Raw genomic sequence first — 12,354 nt, 5'->3', positions numbered from 1 at the left:
AGCCTTCCATCTGTCCACCAAGGACCTTCTGGCAGTAATATGTGTAGCCGTCACATGCCCTGCTGTTACCTGGCAGCAAGAAAACCGCCTCATGTCATATCTAATGGCGATGACCAGATGTGACTTCATGAGACAGATGTGTTCTAACTGTCAATTCTGAGAGTTTCCCAGTACCTGGTGAGTGCCATATGAAACATTGTTTATTGTTTATGGTATGCTTTAGCTTATGCCCATTTTGGTGGCATAAAGATGTAACTAATATTCAACAAAAAGTTGAGGAGGATTTCATTTTGCTATGACAAGTATAGACAATGCTACACAATAACCATACAAAATATCAAAGAGTTGAGAAAATACATACAGTATTAAAGTACCCCGACCTCTGTAATAAATAAAATGAGTTTAAAGAGACACTGAAGCGAAAAAAAAAATATGATATAATGAATTGGTTGTGTACTATGAATAATTACTAGAAGATTAGCAGCAAAGAAAATATTCTCATACTTTTATTTTCAGGTATATAGTGTTTTTTCTAACATTGCATTATTCTATAATATCTGCAGATTACACAACACTCAGCATTCAAAATGATTCTTTCAGAGCAGTGTGTGAAGTAATGACCTCTTCTCTAGCAGAGAAAAAGTAAACAGTTCACTTACAGTTGAGATAATAAAAGTCAGATAACAGCCCTCTCCACGACTAACTTAGTCGGAGAGCTTAATGGCTTGTTTGCATAGAGATAACAACTGGAGTTTCTCAACTCTTCCTGTACTGGAAACAATTAGACTAATGTATCTGATCTTAATGTTTTATTTCTTAGCTGTACTACACATACAAATCATAACATCATAATTTTTTTTTTCGCTTCAGTGTCTCTTTAATGCCTTTAGATTAGCTGTGCTGTGACAAGGCTCACAGCACAATCCTCAGCCACGATGCAGAGCTCGAGGATGGGCGGGGAGGAAGTGTCAGTACTTCCTCCCCTCTGCCCGTCATCAGGAACGCCCCCTCCACTGGCCGCTATTAGTTCCTATCTGCACAGCACGCTGGGGAACTGCGCTGTGTGCGGTCCTGAGGTAATTTAGCTCAGAACAAAAGTGTACTAATAAATGTATTAGTACACTATCATTGTGAGCTAAATTACCTCAGGACCGCATACAGCGCAGCTCCCCAGCGTGCTGTGCAGATAGGAACTAATAGCGGCCAGTGGAGGGGGCGTCCCTGATGACGGGCAGAGGGGAGGAAGTACTGACACTTCCTCCTAGCCCATCCTCGACGTTCTGCTCAAGTCGAAGATTTCGGCTGAGCAGAACTGGGGGGGGGGGGGGGGGGCAGGAATCACTAAAGAGGGAGGCAAGTGCTATGAATTATATCCTAGCACAGCTAATAAAAAAATGTTAGAAGTATGTTATTTCAATCTGAGTTCAGGAGTTCAGGGGTACTTTAAAGTGAACCTCCGGACTAAAAATCGACTCAGCAGCACTGAAAAGGCCTGGTGTTTCTTTAACAGTTTCACAGCATCAGAACTTTGTTTCTCTTATACAAGCCTCATTTTTAGCTGCACAGAAGAAAACTGCCCGGGCTTTTTTTCCCTGATGCTGTGCAAAGCATGATGGGATTTTTGATGATGTTGTTCTCGTTCTGCTGTTTTGATGCAATTTTTTTTTTTTTAACATTTTGAATTTGACATTTGAAGCCTAGCGTGTGCAGCTGGGAGGGGTAATCAGGACACAGGACAGTTGGAACTGTGTCTCCTGCTCCTTATCACCTCCTTTCAACCAAAAAGATGGCTGCCCCCATGACAAAGATGGCAGCCCCCATGAATCACAAACATTTGCCTGTTCTTTTAAAACAGGGTGGGTAAGAGATTATATTATCTATCTATTCTAATTAACATAACTAATGTAACTTGATGACAGCATGTTTGTTTAGGCTGAAGTTCCCCTTTAAGAAAAGAGGAAAAAGAAGACTTACATTTTCTCATAAAAGGCGTATCGGGAAGCATTGTATAGAAGGGGATTTTTAACTATTGCTAGAATGTCAGTGGCCCAGTCCTGCAAAAGATGTAAAAAACAATCAAGATACTCATGAATTTAAAGGATATCCGAGGTGACATGTGACATGATGAGATAGACATGGGTATGTACAGTGCCTAGCACACAAATAACTATGCTGTGTTCCTTTTTTCTTTCTCTGCCTGAAAGAGTAAAATATCAGGTAAGTAAGTGGCTGACTCAGTCCTGACTTTCCTAGCAGAAAATGGCTTCTTAGAGCAGGAAAGAGATAAAAGGGGTCAATAGTTCATAGATTTTAGCTCTGGCATACTTCAATGAATGTGTCATTGAGCAAAAACATTAAAACAGGTAAAACTTAAAAAGTAGATTTAAACATAAAATAAAACCGTGGAATATCTTAAAAAATCATTCTTAGGAGAAGGAAGATAGATACAATCATTTATTTGACTGAGTAAGACGCAAATACAATTCACAGCATATTGCGTTATTGAAATACACTAAAGGCCTCTAGTGTTCACTGTTTAGTCAGGTGATACACAGCTCCCTGAGAGTGAAGAAACAGGAAGAAGTCCCGGCGATGGAGAGAAGACATGAGAGGAATCGCTGGCGGACAGGTGTGAGTAGCTTCACTGTCCCGGGAGGGGGGAATGGAAGACCTGGGGTCGGCAGGCAGTGCACACAGATGATCAATTGATTTCATGCTATAAATCTATTGAAAAACTGTGTTCAGTGTGTGGAGATAGATCCCTCTCTGATCAGATAACTACCTGAGAGGGATCTACTTTATCTGTTGGCAACATTGACCAGTGTATGGCCAGCTTAACTCCTCTGCTGCCTGTAACATTAAGAAGAGCGTCTTCTGTCATGCATACTAATATTAAGGCCTCTTTCACATTGAAAATCACGATTGGCATTACAAGCATGCTGTGATCTGCCCTGTGCCCCTTCTGGGGGAATGCTTCACTTTCCCCTTCATTACATGAAAGTGCTCCAGGTCGATCGCGTTGTCAATCGGGAGCAGATCGGACATGTTGGAAATAATCGTCAGATCCTATGAATAGGACGGAAAATTGCATTGTGTGTACCCCGCATGATGCCCTACCATATTATTATACTGTATTGTGCGTGGCTGAGGGAGACCTTTTAGGAATTGCCCCTTGAAAATCCTGGGTTTACCCCTGGCTCATTGATAACCCAAATGCAAAGGAATGAAAAATGCTGCATGCACTACTTTTATGTTTGTGCTAGAATTGAACTACAGCAGCGTGAAAAGGGTACCGCAATTACTATGTTAATCACTGTGTCCTTGCAATCAGCAAATTTGTGTCCACACATCAGATAGTAATACAGTTTGCGTGAAAGGGCCCTAATGCCAGTATAGGTGTTTGTGTAAGCATAGGTTTTCCCTCAAATCCAATTATGGTCATGCTTCACAACTTATGGATGTAGCATTGCTTAGATATAAGGCAATAGGATGCCTAAACTTTTTGCCACTAAGTCCATGTTTGAATAGAACATAAGAGAGGCTGGCAACAGACAAGTTTAGACAAGTTTAGAAAAAACATATATAACAGGTATAACGTGCTTGCTTTATGTTTAAAAACGTAAGCCTATCTGGACGAGTATTCTCGTCTAGTGTACCTAGACAAGTATCCTCATCATCGGTGGTACCCGTGGGACCGTTTCAGCGATTGGGGAAGGGAAAAAGCTTCCCGGAACCAATTGCAGTGCCTGTAATGAATGGGCATGATCCCGATCAGGGGCCATGTCCATTCATAATAAAGAACGTGAATAAACTTCAATGAGCTGTAAGCTTCCTCCAATTGGCTTACGGAGGCGGGTAGGGAAGGGACACAGGCGGGGAGCCATGCTATTCAGGAGGCGGGGGAGCGGCAGTGACTGACAGGCTAAGGTAAATAGCAGGATAGCGACAATCTGCTTGTCGCTAGCCTGGTGCTTTTTTAATGGGGGACAGCAGAGCCGGGGGGTGGGGGGGGGGGGGGGGGTGGTTGGAGACACAATGTAAGGACACAGAGGCAGGTCATTGTATTATGATTTGACAAACCCATCTCGGCTTCCCTTTAATTTGTGGTGAAAAAAACAAGATATAGATAATGTCTGTGTGATGAGTAGTGATAAAGTTATTGGCTATTAACAGGCGCATTATCACCCACCTAAAGAGTTTTGATCACGTAAAACTATTTTTTTTATAAACATACCGAGCGCAGAGCATCTTTTGAATTGTTGCTGTTTATGCCAGCACCTTATGGTGATATTATTTTCGGAAAATTCATTTACATATACTCTATAAACTTCAAGCTCACTTTAGGGTAGGTGCACATGAGTACTTGAAGATACTCATTGGGCTTCTTACTACATTGCTCCTGACAGCATATCTGCTCACTACACAGCTCCTCTCAGCATATCTTCTCCTCACTGCACATTTCTCACAGCATATCCCCTTATTGCACCTTTCCGCACTGCACTGCTCCAGATTGGCTATCTGCTCACTACACTAAACAGCTTCTCACGACACACCTCCTTACTATACTAATCACCTATACACCTCTTCACTTAACCACTCTACACTGCACATCTCCTCATTTCACAACGCTAGTCTATTATTATTATTATTATTATTATTATTTTTTTTTTTTTTAGTATTTATATAGCGCCGACATATTACGCAGCGCTGTACAGTGTATATATATATATCTTGTCACTAACTGTCCCTCAAAGGAGCTCACAATCTAATCCCTACCATTGCCATATGTCTATATTATGAAGTGTAAGTACTGTAGTCTAGGGCCAATTTTTTAGAGGGCGACAATTAACTTATCTGTATGTTTTTGGAATGTGGGAGGAAACCGGAGTGCCCGGAGGAAACCCACGCAGACACGGAGAGAACATACAAACTCTTTTGCAGATAGTGCCCTGGCTGGGATTCGAACCAGGGACCCAGCGCTGCAAGGCGAGAGAGCTAACCACTACGCCACCGTGCTGCCCTATGTCTACATATCTCTCTCCTCACTACACAACTCTATACTACATAACTATGCAATACACTACTCTATCCTACATATCTCCCTACTATACTACTCTACACTACACATCTCCCCACTATACTACTCCACACTACACATCTACTCACTATATTACTCTAAACTACACATCTCCCCACTACACCTCTCCTCACAATACTACTCCACACTACTACACATCTATACACTATACTAATTTACACTAAACATCAACTCACTACTCTACACTACACAACTCCCCACTTTACTGCTCCACACTTCATATCTCCTCACTATACTAATTTATACTACACACCTACTCACTACACGACTCTATACTACACATCTCCACATTACTCTACACTACACATCTCCTCCTCACTATTACTCTACACTACACATCTCCTCACTACACAACTCTATACTACATACCTATTCACTACACTACTCTATACTACATATCTCCCCAGTTACTACTTCACACTACACATCTACTCAATATATTACTCTACATTACACATCCCCGCACTATACTACTCCACACTACACATCTAATCAGTATACTAATTTACACTACACATCTACTCACTACTCTACACTACACAACTTCCCACTTTACTGCTCCACACTTTACTAATTTATACTACACATCTACTCACTACACGACTGTAAACTACACATCTCCACATTACTCTAAACTACACATCTCCTCACTATTACTCTACACTACACATTTACTTACTACACTACTCTACACTACACATCTCCTCACTATAATACTATACAAACCACACCTCTGCACTAGACAATTCTATACTACACAACTCTATACTACACATCTCCTCACTACAGTACTCTACACCACACATCTCCTCATCCTCACTACACAACTCTACACATCTCTGCACTACAATATTACTATAGGAAAGTACCTCCAATATATGATAGTTTGCTTGGTTTTAGCTGAGTTGGTAGCTACAGTGTTTTTCTAATATTAGTAGGAGTTGAACAATTAATGCATTACCTTGCCTACGTTCTCTTTGTAGGATACAAAGTTGTGAAAGGTAAGGTCCACCATGTCAGGTCCAGTGACAATACACAATGTTTTAGCCAAGAAGTTGTTTTCAGGGAAGTCCAGGTTGAAAACTTCTCGTAATTTCTGAGTCTAAACACAAAAATGTTAGAGAGGAAAATCAGAAATTTTTATGTCACACATTAAAGTTTGTGCAAATTCATTTTTAGCTGTCATACATATAGCCTTCTTTTACTTAAAAAAAAGAATGCTTTAATCTTTGTGAATTGCAATTTCTTGACATTTCTTCTGCACAAGTCAGTAATTTACCTAAGTTTACTTTTCAGCCAATAGCCTCAATTCACTAAGCAAAACCATATTCGGTACAAAACAGTTGATTTTACCTATCACCTTGCCAATTCGGTAATATCTTTAGTGAACTGGCATTTGGCAAGTTGATTGGTAAAATCAGATGTTTTCAGCATTACCACATTCAGTAGAAAACTGCTGATTTTACTGATCACCTTGCCAAATACCAAGTCACTAAAGCTATTACCGCACTGAAAAGTAAAATTACTGACTAGTGAGGTAAATTACCAACTTGTGTGGTAAAGACCTCAAAAATGCCAAGAAATTGCAATTCACAAAGATTAAAGCATTTGGAAAATCAAGGTAAATCAAGCTAAAGTGTTCAGTATTTACCTCCAGCTTTGACCAGCTGATAACTCACAATCTCCACGTGGTAGCATTGACAGGTGTAGCAGACAGTCAGGCAGCCAATAGGAAGAGCCACACAGCCCTGCTTCTCACCCCATTTGGTCTGATGCTCTGAAGGGTGGGACTTCAGAATGCAGAGCAGAGGGAGGAGACATTTTAAAAGGCTTTTCTGTATCCCTTTAGATGTGAAGAGCTCCCTCTGGTGGCTGCAGCACATCTAAAGGGATGCTAGGGTTGCACTGGACAGAAAAACTCATGCACACAGACTCACAGCTTGCTGTCAGACCTGCTCCGCAGCTGGTAAGTGAGACTTACCGAGCAGGGTTCAGTGAATTGAAGCAACATTTGTTTGGTAAATTACCGAACTTCTACCGCATGAGGGGAAATCTTACTGAATTTGGAAAAATTGTGTAAAATACAGAAAGCTGTATTTTAGCGACCTACGTTTTTTTACCGACCAGTGAGGCCACTGTGTGTTCCTCTCAAACCAGCAACAAAAGTGGATTTACAATGAAATGTGGATCCAGTTGTCAGAAAGCATACCATACATACATATAACAGTTCTCTGTTTATGCCATATTGTGCTCCTCTGTGGACTCACGTACAGTGAATTTTTTTACAAATGGTTCTCCATTTAAAATCACAGTTAAAAGTTGAGTCCATATGCAGACTGTGACTCATTTAAAGAGGTAATCTACTTCTGTTATAAAAGTACCACTACCATAAATCAGTACTACACAAGATTTTACACTTAAATGTTATTAAAATGATTTTTTTGTTTCACTTCGTAACCAGCTAAGAAACTTCAAATCTGAAACCATGCTCAAAGTGCACTTTGCAACTATGGCAACCATATAGTTTACAGACTGCATACAAACGTCCTCCTTCATGCACAAGTCATTAACTGCACACATCAAGACCCATAGTTACTTGTCTGAACACCTGCTCTCACGGTCAGGCTGAGGCAGAGGCGAGAGAGGCTCCAGCCTCAGGGTGCAGAGTAGGAGGGGGCGCACAGCTCGCTCAGCTATGATTCCCCTATTGTGTTTGAAGCAGAGAGGAATAAGAAAAGAGGATATTTGGCAGTGACTGCAACCCAGATAACTAGAAATTAAGGAGTTGGGGTGTTTGGGGGCCCTGGGGTACCTCTTAGTCTAATAGCAATCAGTGTGGAATGGCTGAGGTGGGAGGGATGGAGGGGCACACTTTGGTGTCTCAGCCTTGGGTGCTGGAGAACCTTGTCCCGGCTCTGTCTGCTCTAATCCATTGATTGGTAGCAAACTGATGCTCCTATCTGTCACTTAGAGTGGTTGTGTTTTATTTGCACATAAAACTAAATAATCAAGCCAAATTAATACTTTATATGAATCCTTGCAATATACATAACTATGCTAATTGGAGTCCACTTTTACCAAAAAAAATCCCTTTAACCACTTTACCCCCACCCGTACGGATTTCTCCGTCCCTTTTTCCATCCGTTTACCACCAGGGATGGAGAAATCCGTACTTCCCGCGCTCCCGCCACTGCCTGCGCTCCCGCTCGCTTATGCGCGCACTCCCGCTCGCATGCACGCCGCCGCCCGCTCGCCCGGAGATCAATGAACGGGAAAATCCATTCCTGTTCGTTGATCTAAGCCCCCGCAATGATCCGCTGCTTCTACGAGAAGCAGCAATCATTGTGAAGAAAAAAAAAAGTTCCCAGCCTCTTTGTACTTCCTGCAAGTGTCCTTCCGGACGCTTGCAGGTCGCATAAATAAAATGTTACTGTGGCCATCTTGTGGCCAAATAGTAAAACTACACCCTAAAGCATTTTTCCTCATACAAATACACTACTTTTACACAAAAGATTAACTCATTACCTCCCACACTCCCCAATTTTTTTTGTAATTAAATTTTTTTTTTTAAATTTACAATAAAAAAAATACATAAATAGTTACCTTAGGGACTGAACTTTTTAAATATTTATGTCAGGAGGGTACAACACTGTTACTTTATAAACTATGGGCTTGTAATTAGGGATGGACGCAAAACTGAAAAAAAAATCACCTTTATTTCCAAATAAAATATTGGCACCAAACATTGTAATAGGGACATAATTTAAACAGTTTTATAACCGGGACAAATGGGCAAATACATTTCATGGGTTTTAATTACAGTAGCATGCATTATTTAAAAACTATAATGGCCGAAAACTGTAAAATAATGAATTTTTTCCCACATTTTTCCTATTTTCCCATTAAAACATATTTAGAATAAAATAATTCTTGGCATAATGTCCCACCTAAAGAAAGCCTAATTGGTGGCGGAAAAAACAAGATATAGTTCATTTCATTGTGATAAGTAATGATAAAGTTATAGACAAATGAATGGAAGGAGTGCTGAAAGGTGAAAATTGCTCTGGTGCTCAAGGGGTAAAACCCCTCAGTGGTGAAGTGGTTAACATCCTATAAGGGTCAGACTATTTTTGCACATGGTGCAGTGCAATTGCCTTGCAGCATGAGACTGTGCCGCAGCACTGCACCATTCCCCTTTGCACATTATCCTGCGTCAGACTGTTCCATTTGCATAGCCCCGCCCCTGCTAAGTCACATGCTTCCTGCTGGACAGGAAGTACATCACTGAAGTTTCATTGCTCTGTGCCTGGATTTTGCACCACAACCACGATCATGCGGGGAGTATTCTGATTTTTCCAGGCTTGTGTTCTAGAAATATGCCTGTAATTCACACTTCTCAGAATTTAAGCAATAAATGCCCATTTGTATCGATGAAAGCTTTCATACATGCATAGATTCTGGTCTGCTCACACTCTGTAGAAGTGAATGGTAAGACTTGAAAAAACAGATTACACTGTATAAAAAGCATTTATTGAAATGTTTTAGTTAGGGCTTGTTCACACCTAGGATATTTCGCCCTTTTTTCAAGCACCGGCAATTTTGAACATCGGACTAAAAAGCTTGTGCAATCATTCCCTATGAGAGTGTTCTCATCTTAGCAGCTCGTTTCCAATCCGCTCAACAAAGCGCTGCCTGTACCATTTTCTGAGCGTTTTTGCTTAATAGAAGGTATAGGGAAATCACAAAGTGCTTGAAGAAGTGCTTTGTATAGCGATTTCCCCAGCACTTTGATGAATAAATACACTGTATTTATTCATTTCCGGATCAAAGAAAAAGCTGATTCGCTTTGCAAAAGCGATTTGCAAAAGCGCTTTAAAAAACTGCAGTGCCCAGCCGAGCGTCAGGAGGGGGCAAAAATTGCCCACAAAATCAAAAATCGCTGTAGTCAGCGATTTCGATTTTAGATGTGAATAAAGCCTTACAGCTTCAAGTAGAAGCAAAGTCTGGTTAACATTATAATGAAACAGTGCCATTTTAGTACTGCAAAATATGGATCAATAACAACAATAATAATAATAATATTTAAAAGAGGTCCAGTGCTATATACAAATAATTTCGCTTCACTTACTTGCCTTCACATTATTACCAAGCTGATCTTAAACCACATTTCAGATCATAATCCCAAGCTATTAATTCTGCAACAATACGAATGGCCACTAAATAATAACAGGAGGGATGAGGGTTCACTATGTAAGGTGTTATAGACTACAGCCTATGAGCACCAAATTCCACTGAATCTCTCTCCTCAGTAAAAAATATCAATAAATCTCTGTTTAATACCAAATCTCAACGAATCTCTGCAGATTACCAAATCTGAGTGAACCTCTTCAAAGTAGTCCTAATCGCAATGAATCCAAAATACCATATCTCAAAGAGTCTCTGCAGATGCAGGTGTACCCAGTCCTAGTGATCTCTGTACTGTCTGCAGAGATTAAGTAACAATAACAATAACAATAATATTTATATAGCGCTTTTCTCCCTGGGGACTCAAAGCGCTGTGACCCTGCATTATGCAGTCTCAAAGGCTCGGGAAAAGAGGTGAGTTTTTAGCCTTTTTTTAAAGCTGTCCAGAGAAGGAGCCTCTCGTACTGATTGTGGAAGTGAGTTCATAGAGTAGGGGCTGCGTAGGAAAAGGCCCGAGCATCAAATGTTAAGTGTATCCTGGGAATAACCAGCTTCATCTTGTTGGCAGAGCGGAGGGTGCGTGAAGGGGCATAAAGTTCCAATAGATCCGCTATGTATTTGGGTCCCATGTGGTGTAGAGCCTTGAATGTCAGCAGGCAGATCTTAAAATTGATTCTCCATTTTACTGGCAACCAGTGAAGAGTTTGCAGTACTGGGGTGATGTGTGAGCTGCGGGGGGCATTGGCTAGGAGTCTGGCTGCAGCATTCTGTACTAGCTGTAAGGGGCGCAGAGCCTTATCTGTAGATCCGATGAACAGGGCGTTGCAGTAGTCTAGGCGGGAGGATACAAATGCGTGAACCAGGGCAGGTAGGTCTTCAGCTGGGATAAGGTGTTTGATTTTCGCTATATTTCTTAGATGGAAGAAGGAAGACTTGACGACAGCTGATACCTGCTGTCTGAGTTTTAGATTTCCATCCAGGATCACCCCAAGGTTTCGCACAGAGTCTTTATACTGTACAGTATCTCCCCCAATTGATAGTTTGGGGTGGTGAGCGTTTTGAACTTTATCCATCATGTGTGGACCACCTACCACCAACACCTCTGTTTTGTCAGAGTTCAGCCTCAGCCAGCTGGTGTTCATCCAATTTTGTAAATCCACTAGACACGCATTTATGGATGCTGATGGGTCTTGGGTGCCAGGCTTGAAGGACAGATACAGTTGTGTGTCATCTGCATAACAATGGTATCCTAGGCAATAGTTCTGGATTATTTTGCCCAGTGGGAGCATGTAGGCTGCAAAGAGTAATGGTGATAGTACAGAACCCTGTGGAACTCCATAGGCAAGTGGCACTGGATTAGAGTAGTGTGTGCCCAGACATACTTGCTGTGTCCTGCCAGATAGGAAGGTCTGAAACCATCTAAGAACAGTACCCCTTAGGCCACAGTAATTCTTCAGTCGCTGGATAAGAATTTCATGATCCACAGTATCAAATGCTGCTGACAAGTCAAGAAGAATCAGAATTGAGCAATCACCCTTGTCCCTTGCAGTAAGTAGATCATTCATTACTCGGACTAATGCTGTTTCAGTGCTGTGCCTTTTCCTGAATCCTGACTGAAAAGTATCAAAGATGTTGTTATCTGTAAGCCTGGCTTCTAGCTGGTTGGCGACTGCTTTCTCGATAACTTTTGATAGGAATGGTAAGTTCGCCACAGGTCTGTAGTTGGTTACAGAATCAGGATCTAGTGATGGTTTCTTCAGGAGGGGTTTTATGATTGCTTTCTTTAGTTCTTCTGGGAAAAGACCACTTTGCAAGGAGCACTGAGTGATTTTGTGAAGTGCTGGCCTGATCAGCTCTGGGCACTGCATTAAGGATCCAGTTGGGCCAGGATCTAGGTCGCAGGTAGTGGGGCGGAGACTTTGAATGAGAATTCCAAAATCTTCTACACTCAGAGTGTCAAAGACTTGCCATGGTGGTACGGTAGTAGGCATATGCAACGTCCAGTGGTCAATTGATGTAGTTGGTGTAATGCTGGCACGGATGGTAGACACCTTGTTTGTGAAGAAGGCAGA

General features: G+C 41.4%; 1 protein-coding gene across 2 annotated transcripts in view; it reads right to left on the bottom strand.

Moving 5' to 3' along the window:
- The window catches only part of PLCB2 (phospholipase C beta 2), a 377,710-nt gene that overhangs the window by 188,789 nt on the left and 176,567 nt on the right, over positions 1 to 12,354 (bottom strand). For both annotated transcript variants that reach the window (XM_068253400.1, XM_068253401.1), the window contains exons 4-5: positions 6,060 to 6,200; positions 1,975 to 2,054 (exon numbers count right to left, since the gene is read on the bottom strand). In XM_068253400.1, coding sequence (XP_068109501.1) covers positions 1,975 to 2,054; positions 6,060 to 6,200 — 221 coding nt within the window. The remainder of the gene's footprint in view (positions 1 to 1,974; positions 2,055 to 6,059; positions 6,201 to 12,354) is intronic.

This window comes from Hyperolius riggenbachi, chromosome 9 (assembly GCF_040937935.1).
Source record: "Hyperolius riggenbachi isolate aHypRig1 chromosome 9, aHypRig1.pri, whole genome shotgun sequence".
Taxonomy (NCBI): Eukaryota; Metazoa; Chordata; class Amphibia; order Anura; family Hyperoliidae; genus Hyperolius; species Hyperolius riggenbachi.
The sequence above is the reverse complement of the archived record's forward strand: the minus strand, read 5'-3'. Positions and strand labels throughout refer to the sequence as shown.